Source organism: Mesocricetus auratus, unplaced genomic scaffold, assembly GCF_017639785.1.
Source record: "Mesocricetus auratus isolate SY011 unplaced genomic scaffold, BCM_Maur_2.0 Super-Scaffold_100009, whole genome shotgun sequence".
Classification (NCBI taxonomy): Eukaryota; Metazoa; Chordata; class Mammalia; order Rodentia; family Cricetidae; genus Mesocricetus; species Mesocricetus auratus.
Window position 1 is genome coordinate 60,793,465 of NW_024429193.1, and position 12,676 is coordinate 60,806,140.

General features: G+C 45.6%; 1 protein-coding gene across 2 annotated transcripts in view; it reads right to left on the minus strand.

The window, feature by feature from the left end:
* The window catches only part of Ctss (cathepsin S), a 32,232-nt gene extending 22,644 nt beyond the window's left edge, over window positions 1-9,588 (minus strand). The window contains exons 1-2 of one of the 2 annotated variants that reach the window (XM_040752233.1): window positions 9,430-9,588; window positions 7,153-7,279 (exon numbers count right to left, since the gene is read on the minus strand). In XM_040752233.1, the coding sequence (XP_040608167.1) occupies window positions 7,153-7,279; window positions 9,430-9,455 (153 nt within the window). In that variant the 5' untranslated portion in view covers window positions 9,456-9,588. Of the gene's footprint in view, window positions 1-7,152; window positions 7,283-9,429 lie in introns of both variants that reach the window. The other variant, XM_040752232.1, reaches the window with a different exon arrangement.
* Between the last annotated feature and the right edge of the window lie 3,088 nt (window positions 9,589-12,676).

The window sequence follows — 12,676 nt, forward strand, 5'->3', positions numbered from 1 at the left end:
CAAGGTTCCATGTTGATGGGCTGGTCTTGAATTCACTCTTGTTCCTCAGCTCTACCTTCCAAGTGCTGGGATTCCCAGCGTGTGCTACAATGCCTGACTGACCAGTCATTTGGGCTCTACTTTTGTAATGTATCCAGAGTTAATTATGACGTTAACTACTGATGTTTCTCGTCCTCCCAGAGGTGCATTTACACAGAATACAATGTACTCACTGTACAGAGGGCCGTGTGACAAGCTTTTCCTTTGGGGCCACCAATCAGCTCTCAAATCACGACACTGAGTCTTCTTAGTTTTGAATGCCCAGCCTAGTTTAGGCTCGTTTCTGGCTAGCTCTTTTAACTTACATTAACCTGCTTCTCTTCATCTACCTTTTGCCTCGGGGCTTTTACCTTTCTTTCCTTCTGTGTGTCTTACTTTCACTTTCTTATATCTGGCAGCTGCCTGGCTTCTTGCCCTGGGCATGCTCCCCTCTTTCTTCCTCATTCTCTCCTCTCCTCTTCTCTTGCTCCTCTTGAGCCTAGATTCCTCCTCCTATTTATTCTTTATCTTTGCCAGCCCTGCCTATCCTTTCTCCTGCCTAGCTATTGGCTATTCATCTCTTTATTAGACTACTCGGGTGCCTTAGGAGGGCAAGGTAAAACAAATGAAACACATCTTTACATAGTTAAACACACATCCTTATATCATTAAACAAATGCAGCATACACAGATGTAACACATCTTTACATAGTTAAACACACATCCTTCCATCATTAAACAAATACAGTGTACACAAATGTAACACATCTTTGCCTAGTTAAAGTAATATTCCACAACAGTGCCTCCGTTGATAGCTGAAACCCTTCGAGATCAACAAAGCCATACTCAGCCCCAGTGAGAAACACTCAGAAATGTCTGTCCTGCTTCAGTCTGGGCACACCACCCCTACTCCCCCTACAAGTTTAACAATAATCCTGGAAACAGATGTAATGAGCACACATGATGAACACATCCCAAACTCTAGAGGAAAAAATTGGAATAAGTAAAAATACATCTAAAAACTGTGGAAAGGAAAAAAGAATAAGCCATTTAGAGATTAGATTTTAAGGTGAGCTGCCCATACATATTGTGTCCACGAGCCGGGGAGACGGCACACATGTAAAGTGCTTGTGCTGCATCACGAGGGCCTGGTTCTATGTGCATAGCGTCCATGGGAAAACACAGCGGCACACGCCTGTAATCACAGCACTGGGGAGGTAGAAATAAGAGGATTTGCTTCCAGAAGCTGAGCTCCTGCCTCAAAAAATAGGTGGAAAGCAATCTAATGTCTATCTCTGCCTACACACACACACACACACACACACACACACACACACACACACACACACACACACCACACCACACACACACCACACACACTTACCACACCACACATACCACAAAACCACACACATACACACACCATACACACACACACTATACCACACACACACCACACACATACACACACTCACACCACACACACACACACTACACATACCACAAACATACACACACACCACTGTTAAACTGACAAACAGATTCATAAGTCTCAGGATATAAAACCAACCTACGAAAATCAGTAGCATTTTGTATATTTAAATAACTCTTTGAAAAGGTGCCAAGGAAACAATCCCATCTATTAAATAGTAGGGCTGAGCATGTGGCTCAAAGGATAAATGCTTGCCATGCAAGCATTCAGACATGCGTTCAGATGCCCAGCACCCACGCAAATGCTGGGTGGGCATGTCAGTCTGCCTGCAATCCCAGTGCCCTGAAGGCAGGGAGAATGGATTCCCCAGACAATTCCCTGTCTGGACTAGTTAGTTGTATTGCCGAGCGCTGGGCTCAGTTGAGAGACCATGAGTCAATGAATACACGGGGAAGTGACTGAGGAGGACTCTTCAACGTCCAGGTTGGGCCTCTATACACATACACGCATGTACATATGTAACACCCATACCTGTACACGCATGTGTACCCACACACATGCAAAAATGCTTAACAAAAAATTCAGTCAAGGAAGTGAAGGCTTAGTGCAACTCTGTGAGGAACCGTGAAGAATCAGACCCTGTTTCTCAAGAATGCAAATATCCTTGGTTTCTCAAATCCCTTGAGTGGTGTAAACTAAATATAATGGCTCACACTTGGGGTTAAGCAGGAAGATGTCTGAGAGTTCACAGTCAGCCTGGACTCCACAGTGAGCTTCAGACCAGCTTAAGATGCAGTGCAGAGACTGGAGAGATGGCTCAGTGGTTAAGGACACTGGTTATTTGCTCTTCCACAAGACCCAAGTTCTATCCCCAGCACCCACATGACTGCCCACAAGCATCTCTAACTCCAGCTCCAGGGGATCTGGTGCCCTCTTCTGACCTCTTTGGGTACCACACGCACGTGCTACAGAGTCATACATGCAGTCAAAGCACCCATACAATAAAACAATAACAATTCACAAAAGATACACAGTGACACCCTGCCTCGAAAAATCAACACAACGTGAAGTGCTTTCATGTAATTTACCTACCTACATCATAGATGCACATACACTCCAAATTATCTTTAGATTATAATATAATAGAGTTGCTGTATTGTATTGTGTAGGGGATGTTAAGGGCTGGAGAGACAGCTCAGAGGTTGAGAGCACATACTGCTCTTCCATGTCCTGTCCCCAGCACCCCGTGTTGGGTGGCTGTAACTCTACCACCTATAACTCTAGCTCCAGACATCTGCATTCACAAACACCCACCCAAACATGGACACACAAGGAGTTTGGAGCCAGCCGATGATGTGAGCTAGATTATCAACCCCATGGTAGAAGGAGAAAACCAACTCCACAGAGTGGTCCTCTGGCTTCCACATATGTACTACACACATGCACACACGCCACTAAATGTTAAAGATTAAACAAAACAAACATATCTAACCAAAACACAACAGAGATTTTAAATATTTACGTCTCTGTGAATGATTCTTGTACAACCAGGTTAGGGCCCAGTTTCATACTTCTGCGTGTGGATCAAGATCCCCACACTGGAAGAACAATGGGGCTGTCCTACCCCTTTCTATGCTTTCCGCTTCTTTGCTGAAAATCGACTGGTCACCGCTGCATCTGCTTGTTTCTGAGCTGTCTGCCATGCTACTCCCTCTGCGGTGTGTGCTTTGGTCACTGGGGCTTGTGCTGCCTTGTGAGATCAGAGACCGTTCCTGATGCCGGTCCTTTTACTCACCACTTGAAGGTTATTGGCTCCACATAAACTTTCAGGATTTTTTTTCTATGTTTGGAATTTTGGCAGGGATTATATTGAGTCTCTAAATTGTTTTGAATAGCTTGGAGATTTCAATTATCTAATTCTTTCAGTCCCTGGATATGAGCAGTGTATCAATCTGAATTTCTTTCACCACTGTTTTACAGTTTTTAACATACAGCTGTCTCTCCCAGGTCTGCATGTTCCGTATTTATGAACTCAACAAGCTATGGACTGAAAATATTCCTTTTAGCTGGGCATGGTAGCACACACCTAAAATCCCAAGTACTCAGGAGATAGAGGCAGGAGAACCAGGAGCTCCAGGTCATCCTTGTGTGCACGAACCATCCACAATTGATTAAAGAATGAAAACAGGGCTGCTGAGATGACTAAGCGGGCAGAGCCACCTGCAGCCAAGCGTGAGAACCCAGACCCACATGGGGGAGAACTCCCCCAGACTGTCTCTGAGGGCCTCATAGGAGTTATAGCACATGCACACGTGAGAACATGCAGAAAAGAAATAAACAAAAAGGTAAAATAAGCCAGGTGTGATGGCACACACCTTTAATCCCAGCAATTGAAGGCAGATGGATCTCTGTGAGTTCTATGCCGGGCTGGTCCACACTGAGAATTCCAGGACATCCAGGGCTATGAAAATAGACCCTGTCTCAAAAACACCAAGAAAACAAGCAAACCAAAAATAAAACATTTTTTAAAAGAAAACTATTTTACAAACTGGGTTTGAGAAGTGGCTCAGCAGGTAAGAACAATTACTGCTCTTGCGAAGGACCCAAGTTCAGTTCCCAGTGCCACTGGGCACTGACAGCTAATTATAATCCAGCTGCAGGGGCGCAACGCCCTTCTCGTGGCTTCTTCTGGTACTGACGTGCACCTGTGCACACTCACACACAGACATTGACACACACCACAAATACAACTTCAGAAAGTATATAAAAAGAAAACAATTCATAAAGGGCTGGAGGAATGGCTTAGTGGTACACACACACACACCACACACACACACACCACACACACTCACACACACACCACACACTCACACACACGCACACACATACTCACACACTCACACTCACACACATCACACACTCACACACTTACACACTCACACACCACACACATACTCACACACTCACACACACATTCTCATATACACTCACACATGCCACACACACACTCACACACACATACTCATACACACTCACACTCACACCCACACACCACACACACACACACACACGCACACACACTCACATACTCACACACACATACTCACACACTCACACACCACACGCATTCACACCACACACTCACACACACTTACACACTCACACACCACACACTCACACACACCACACACCACATACATACTCACATACTCACACATGCCACACACACACTCACACACACATACTCACACACGCCACACACACACACCACACATACTCACACAGCACACTCACACATACCACACACTCACACGCACACTCACACACACACACACACACACACACAAATAAATAAATGTAACACAAATATCTTAGTCTACTAAAGACGGACCTACCATGTGTCCTAGCAATCCATTTATGGATAAACATCTAAAGGAAACAAAATCAGGACATCGGAGAGAGATCTCTCCTGTGCTTACTACAGCACCATTCACAATGGCTGAGATACAGAATCAACCTACAAGCCTTGGCACAGATGAAGGGAATGTGTATATACACAATTAATGTTCTTTTAAAAGGAGGGACCCTGTGATACACAACAAGATGAGCACATTGTGCTAAATAAGCCAGGCACAGGATCTCACTGATATGTGGGATTTGCAAACATCTAAGTCACCCAAAGTATTCCATCCACAGCACCCATAAATGATTGGATAAAACAATAAAATAAAAAGCCAGACTCGAAGAAGTAGAGAGTAGCATGACGGGTAGCCTTGGCTGGAGGGAGGGTGATTAAAGATGGGGATCCCAGGGCAGGGACTCCCAGGTGGGAGGAGTCAGTTGTAGTGACCTGTCTATTGTACAGCTGCTAGTTAGAATAGTGACAAACTACTGCACATCTTGATTTAATTTGCTAATTTGCAAAAGACATTCTGTAGTTACAGAGCCTACTTATTTGAATCATGGTTAACATTTTAAGAACAATCAACAAGTATGCTTTGAAATAGAAGCCAAAAAACGGATTGAGAAGTGAGATTCAGGAATCCCTATCTAGCTGAGCATGGTAGCATGTGCCTCCAATCCAGCCCTAGGAAGGCAGAGGCAAATCTCCATCAGTTCCAGGGCAGCTGGGGCTGCGTGTTAAGACCCTGTCTAAAATAGAAAAAAATTCTATCTTGAAGCACTTTTGTGGGCCAGGGACGACAATGAGGAGTTTTAAGATTATTACTTATGGACTTGGAGAGATGGATCAGTGGTTAAGAGCACTTGCTGTTCTTCTAGAGGTCACATGTTTGTACCCAGCTCCCAAATCAGTCAGCTCACAAACACCTGTACTCCAGCTCCTGGGGACCCACTGCCTCTGGTCTCCCGGCACCTACACTCCCATGCACAGACGCACCAACAGATACCTAAAAATAAAGGGCTGGGGAGCTGACTCCTCAGTGGTTAGCACGTGCTGCCCCTGCAGAGAGCCCAGGGCTGGTTCCCAACACCCACACAGCTGTCCACAACTTCCCCAAACCTCAGTTCTCTGCCCTCCAGGCATGCATGTGGTGCACATACATACATGCAGGTGTGCATGTAGTGCACATACATACATGCAGGCACACACACACATAAAATAAAACTAGTAAGCCAGAAAAAAGTTGGGCTGGAGGAATAGCTCAAGTTAAGAGCGCTGGCTGCTCTTACAGAACAGTCACTTGGCATCTCAACTGCCTGAAAGCCCAGTTCCAGGGGATCTGACGCCCTCTTCTGTCCTTTGAAGGTACTACATACATATGCCACAAAACGCTCATTCACATAAATTTTTATTTTTTTTTATTTTTTTATTTTTATTTTTTTTGGTTTTTACGAGACAAGGTTTCTCTGTATTGTTTTGGAGGCTGTCGGTCCAGCCCAGCCTCGAACTCACAGAGATCCGCCTGCCTCTGCCTCCCGAGTGCTGGGATTAAAGGTGTGCGCCACCACCGCCCGGCTCACATAAATTTTTAAATACTTATTTTTGTCTATGTGGTGTATGTGTGTGTGTGAGTGTGTGTTTATGTTTGTGTGAGTGTGTGAGTGTGTGTGTGTAGGCCATAGTGTTCACGTAAAAGTCAGAGTTTTCCTCTGCTACACTTGGAGACGGGGTCTCTTTTGACCCTTCATATGCCAGGCTGATGGCTCAGAAGCTGTTTCTCCACCTCAAGTCAGGAGGACACACTACTGTGCCAGTCTTTCCTGGGCTCTAGAGGTCTGAACTCAGTTCCTCGTGTGTATGACAAGCACTTTACCCACTGAGCTGTCTCCACAGCCAAGGCTTTCAGTTCCTCACATGTGCCAAATGTGGGCTTTCCTCAGAGTCCTGCGCTCGCTCCCTTGGCTCAGGGCCTTCCCCGCCTTCCACCCATTTTGTCTGCCGCCCTGTTTCTGCCAGCCCTTTGCTCGAATGTCACCTTCTTTACTGGGCTCCCCTCACGCTCCCTCCGCATTCCCCTGGGTCCCTCTGTGTTCCCTGCCTTTGTTTACAGTCCTCTCTTTGTCACCACTGACACCAGTGTCACACTGGCACTGACTGTGTCTGCCTATCCGCTGTTTCTTGTGACCTCTGTGGCAACTAAAATGTGCCGCGATTCTATGAAAAGCATCATCTTGCTGGAAATACGTGTACAGTACTTCTAGAAAACAACACTGCAGAAGCACACTGCAACCCGGCCTACCGTCTCCTTGTATTGTTTGCGGTGGAATTTCTTCCAGAGAGTCCAGTGGTGGTCCAGGGTCTGGTCTCTCTGCAGTTGCTCCCCTGCCAGGCAGCACACCATGGACACCCAGAGCAGCCATCTTGTTCTGCTTAAGCGGAGGGAGCAGAGGAGTGTATTTTGGTCATACAGCTTCCTTTGGTTTGCTTGTTTTTATTTATAAAGATAGGTTATTCTATAGCCCAGGCTGTCCTGGAACTCGCCACACAGCCTAGGCTACTCTTGACCTTGTTAACAATCTGCCTGACTCTGCCTCCCAAGTGCTAGGATTACAAGTACAGGTATGAACCACCGCCATGGATGTGGCAATGTGGTCTCAAAACAGAAAATAACAATGTCACGTCTATCAAAGGAACACACTCCTGTAAATTAGGATAATACAAGAAACTTCCTGGCGTGTTCAGGAGGAAGAAGGAATTATGCCCAAATTTCTATTCTGAATACTTTCAGATGGGACCTACAGCTGGGCAGTGGCATTATGACTTTAATCCCAGGACTCAGGAGGCAGAGGCAGGTGGATGTCTGGGAGTTCAAGGGCCAACCTGGTCTACATAGTGAGTTTCAGTACAGCCAGAGCCATGTAGATAGACTGTCTGAAAAAGAAAAGGAAATATCTTCAGAAATTTCTCAAGCTCTGTGATTAAGAGACCACTCTTCCAGAGGATCAGGGTTTGATTCCCTGCACCCATACCACAGCAATCAACCTTCTGTGACTCTAGTTCCAGGGAGAGCTGTCGCCCTCTTCTGGTCTCCGTGGGTACTGCATGCACTCGGTGCACATAACACATATAACTGGCAAAATACCCATACATGTAAAATAAAATAAAACTTAAAAAAAATTCCCCCAAACGTACTTAGGGAGTTAAAATCAAAGACTTTGCAGGATTTACCAACAAATCTAGTCAAGGAAATTCCTCCTTTCTCCTTTCTTTCCTCTTCTTCCTCCTTCTGTTTTGTTTTTTTGAGACAGGCTTTCTCTGTGTGGCTCTGACTATCCTGGAACTCGCTCTGTAGACCAGGCCGGCCTCGAACTCACAGAGATCCACCTGCCTCTGCCTCAAGAATGTTGGGATTACAGATGTGTGCCACCACCACCTGAATCCTTTCTCTTTTCTTAAAGAAAACTTCCTTAGCTGGGAAGGCTCACACCTTTAGTCCCAGGACTCAGGAGGCAGAAGCAGATGGATCTCTGTGATTTTGAGGCCAACCTGGTCTAAAGAGTGAGCTCCAGAACAGTCAGGGCTACACAGAGAAACCCTGTCTTGAAAAACAACAGAAACAAAAGAAAGAAACCTTCCTCATGAGGACATGCCTCTGTCTGGATCAGTCCCCACCTAGTGTGTGCCTGTACTACAATGCCACTTAGTGCCTCACTGATATTTAATTTCAAAACAAGCCAGGTGTAACAGCAAGCAGCTTCTGAAGAAGCTGAGGCAGGAGGATTGCTTGCAAAAGGGCATTCAAGGCCTGTTTGGTCATCGTAGTTACATCAAATCTCCAAAATCAACGGACAGTGCTCTGCCTTCCAGAACTTGCTAGGGATGGTGTGAGGCCCTCGGCCTGACCCTGAACACCGAAGTAAATACAAACAACCCAACGGATAAGCTTTCAGTATAAAGTAAATGTTCAGACACCTTACAGATAGCTAAACAACAACTCAGTGTTTGGATTGTACATCCTTAGGTTATTTTCCTTTTTCAGTTTTTGCCTCAACAAATCAAATATATGTTTCTAAGGAGGCACCTCAAAACTTCATTTTCTCATCAGGCATGGAGGCTACACTTGTGACCCCTAGACTGTGGAAGCAGAGGGGAGGCCATATCGAGTTCCAAGGCAGCCAGATCTAAGAGGTGAGACCCCAGATCTAAGAGGTGAGACCCCAGATCTAAGAGGTGAGACCTCCTCTAAACAACAGTACACCCAACACCCATGCTGCTTCTATATTTGACAGAAATTCAGTAGTTGCCTGCAACTGGATCTTTTTAATTCAGAACAGCTGGAGTTTTAACTGGGCGAGCTTTAGTTCACACTTCACAGAAACTGAGGTCTCAGAAACCTCTTACACAGATGCTTCCTAATCAGAAAAACAAGAGGCCAATGGGGCGACATGATTTTTGTTTTCAGCGTACTTCCTGAAAGCAAAGATTTAAAAACCTGGTTGCCTGGCTGATGAAAAGATAGAGAATGGTTAAGACCAAATATATGAACAAAACAAATAAAAAAGCAGACAGTACATACATGGTAGCTTGGGCAGGAGTCCCCATGGTCACTCTGAAACGTGGTCCTCACTCCAAAGATGTCCCAGGCAGCAGGAGGCTGGCTAGACCGACTTTAAAAAGAGCTTGGAGCTTGTCACATGAAGCATCCACAATGAGGAAGTGAACTTTCATTTCGGTTTCACATAAGCCCTGACAAGCAGAGCTGCCTCCAGCCCGTTCCCACTCACCTTAGAGCCACGTGACTGAAGACAGCCACCGAGAGCAGCCTCCGCTAGAGGCTGTCAGGAGGGCGACTTCAGTGGAGAGTAGGACAAGGCTATCCTTCAATCCCGCATCATCTTCATGACCCCCTTACTGCCCAGTGTCAGTTGGTTCTGAAATGGAGCAGTGTTGTTTTACAGGTTTTCCGGTTGGGCTTCTCACACCTCAGCACCTTTCTCAGTGATCTGCAGGGGTTGTTTTTACTAGGTTCTGCCTCGAGATCCCTGTCATACCAACCCCACCTTCTCGAAGTCTTCCACGGGCCTTTTAACTTTGCTTCTCTGATTTTTTTTTCTATTTGAAAATTTAAAATGTTAAAATAGAACATTTTATTCATGCCTGATATAGTGGTCTATGTGATTCTAGAATTGGAGGCAGGCAGTTCAGGAGCTCAAGGCCAACTCGAGCCACGAGAGACGGTTTCAAGACGAACAGGGCTGGAGAGAGGGCTCAGTGGTTAAGAGCACTTGCAGATTTGACAGAGGCCCCAGGTTTGGTTACCAGAACCCACCCACATGGTGACATGGTGATCTGTAATTCCAGTTCCGGGTGATCCATGCCCGTTTCTGGTATGTCCCTGATACACATACATACATTCAAGCACACACACACATATACATACAATTTTAAAAAAAGGAAATCTGAAAACAAATAAGCCATGTATGTGGAGGCTCATAGGAGGATCCGCAGTGGGACTGTCATAAGATTGACCGAGGGCAGCCTGGGCTACATGGTGCATTTTGGGACAGCCTATCACAATTTTCTAAATCTAAAATGATGCAAATATGTAAAAGTAGAGATATGGCCATAGAGGGTATGACATGCCTATAATCCCAGAATTTTTAAGGCAGAGGCACGAAGATCAGCCTTTACTGCATCTCAGGCCAGCCTGGGCTACACGAAACCTTGTACACAAAATGTAAAACAGGAAAGTCCCTCTGAAACTATTATTTTGTTTCAACAATTGTCAGTAACTGACCAAGTGGTTTCATTTGTACTCTTTGCCCAGATTATTCTGAAATAACTCCTGGATGTCATAGTTTCCTATGTGTTGTGAAATGAACCAAGTGTTTATCCTTTTTAGGGGTGTGTGTATGTGTGTGTGTGTGTGTGTGCGCGCGCGCGCACGCGCATATGTGGTGAACCTGTGTCATAGTGTGCATGTGGAGGACAACTTGACAATCCTCTCCTATAACCGTGTGTTCCTGGGACTGAGTTTAGGCTTGGTGACAAAGTGCCTTTGCCTGCTAAGCCATCATGCGAACCTCAAGTGTATATATTTGTAAGAGATATGTTAAAGAAAGACAGGCACAAACCATGATGACACCTAAACTGTCACTTTTAAATATGAATAAACTTTTTCTTGTTTAAAGGTTTATTTTACTTTTAATTATGGATATATAGGTATCCTTGTATAGGTATCTCTGTGTAGGTATCTCTCTGTGTGTAGGTATCTCTGTGTGTCTCTGTGTAGGTATCTCTGTGTAGGTATCCCTCTGTGTGTAGGTGTCTCTGTGTAGGTGTCTCTATGTAGGTATCTGTGTATGTATCTCTGTGTTGTGTTCACATGAGTCAGGTGTCCTTGGAGACCAGCAGGGGGTGTCAGACCCCCCCTGGAGTTGACATTATACGTGGTTACTGTCTCCTTAGCCCTGAAAAGGAGCTGTGCATGCGTCTGTAACTGTCATCTGTCCTGGCCCTTGAAAACGGGGTCTCCTTAGCCCAGACTCTTCTTGACCATGCCATGCCACAGTCCAGTCATGAATTCCTGATCCTCCTGCCTCCATCTGGAGAATTTCCCACGTTACAAGTTTTACTCCTCCATGCTGAGTCAGAACTTACGTCTAAGGTTTCACTACAGTTCAGGCTGACATGCATGACGTAGGCTTTGTTCTGTAAAAAGACTTCATTTTCGGAATCAGCCTGTCAGGAACTAGAACCGTGAAATCCCTCTCTGGTGAGGACGGCCGTGGGGTTGTGAAGCAGCGGCGGTGGCGGTGACTCTGGCATTGACTCCTAGTGCCAACTGTGCAAAAACTAGTGTTCATGCCAGCATCATGGCTTGAGCAGCAGCCTTGCTTCTGTGATTTGGATAACAAGTTCACAGTCACATAACATTCTGGTGGTTAACTGACTCTGGACTCTCAAAGATTCAGGAAGCCTTCTGCAATGTTTTAAATAAGGCTTTATTTATTTTTATTTTATACGTATGAGTATTTTGTCCACATGTATGTATGTATGTATATTTGTGAGCCAGGTGTGTGCAATGTCCAAAGGGGCCAGAAGAGGACGTCAGACCTCCTAGAATTGGAGTACCAGACAATTGTGAGCTGCCATGTGGATACTGGGAATTGAACCAGGGTTCTCTGGAAGAGTAACCAGTATTCTCAACTGCAGAGTCATCTCTCCGGCACCCTCTGCAATTTTTAAAGAAACTGTCAGCCGGGCGGTGGTGGCGCACGCCTTTAATCCCAGCACTCGGGAGGCAGAGGCAGGCGGATCTCTGTGAGTTCGAGGCCAGGCTGGACCAATAGCCTCCAAAACAATACAGAGAAACCCTGTCTCGAAAAACCAAAAAAAAAAAAAAAAAAAAAAAAAAAAAGGAACTGTCATACAAAATAGATAGATCCAGTAATGATATCCACAGAAGTGTTGACATCAACCAAATAAGAGCTGGGCCCCAGAGACAGACTGGGAAATCGCTGCTCTCAGGCTACAAACAGGAAGTGTGAAGAGAAAATAATTGTGAAATCCACAGTGACCACAGACCCCCACCTTCTCTGTTCTTCTGCTATATATCTGATTGCTGTGCTCTAATGTGTGTGTGTGCACGAGTGTGTGTGTGCACGAGTGTGTGTGTGCACGAGTGTGTGTGTGCACGAGTGTGTGTGCATGAGTGTTCGTGTGCGTGGAGGCCTAAGGACAGCCTCCAGTGCCATCCACAGACACACAGTCCTCTGAGTTCCTCTCCCATTGGCTTGCTCTCACCCGTAAGGTTAGACTGC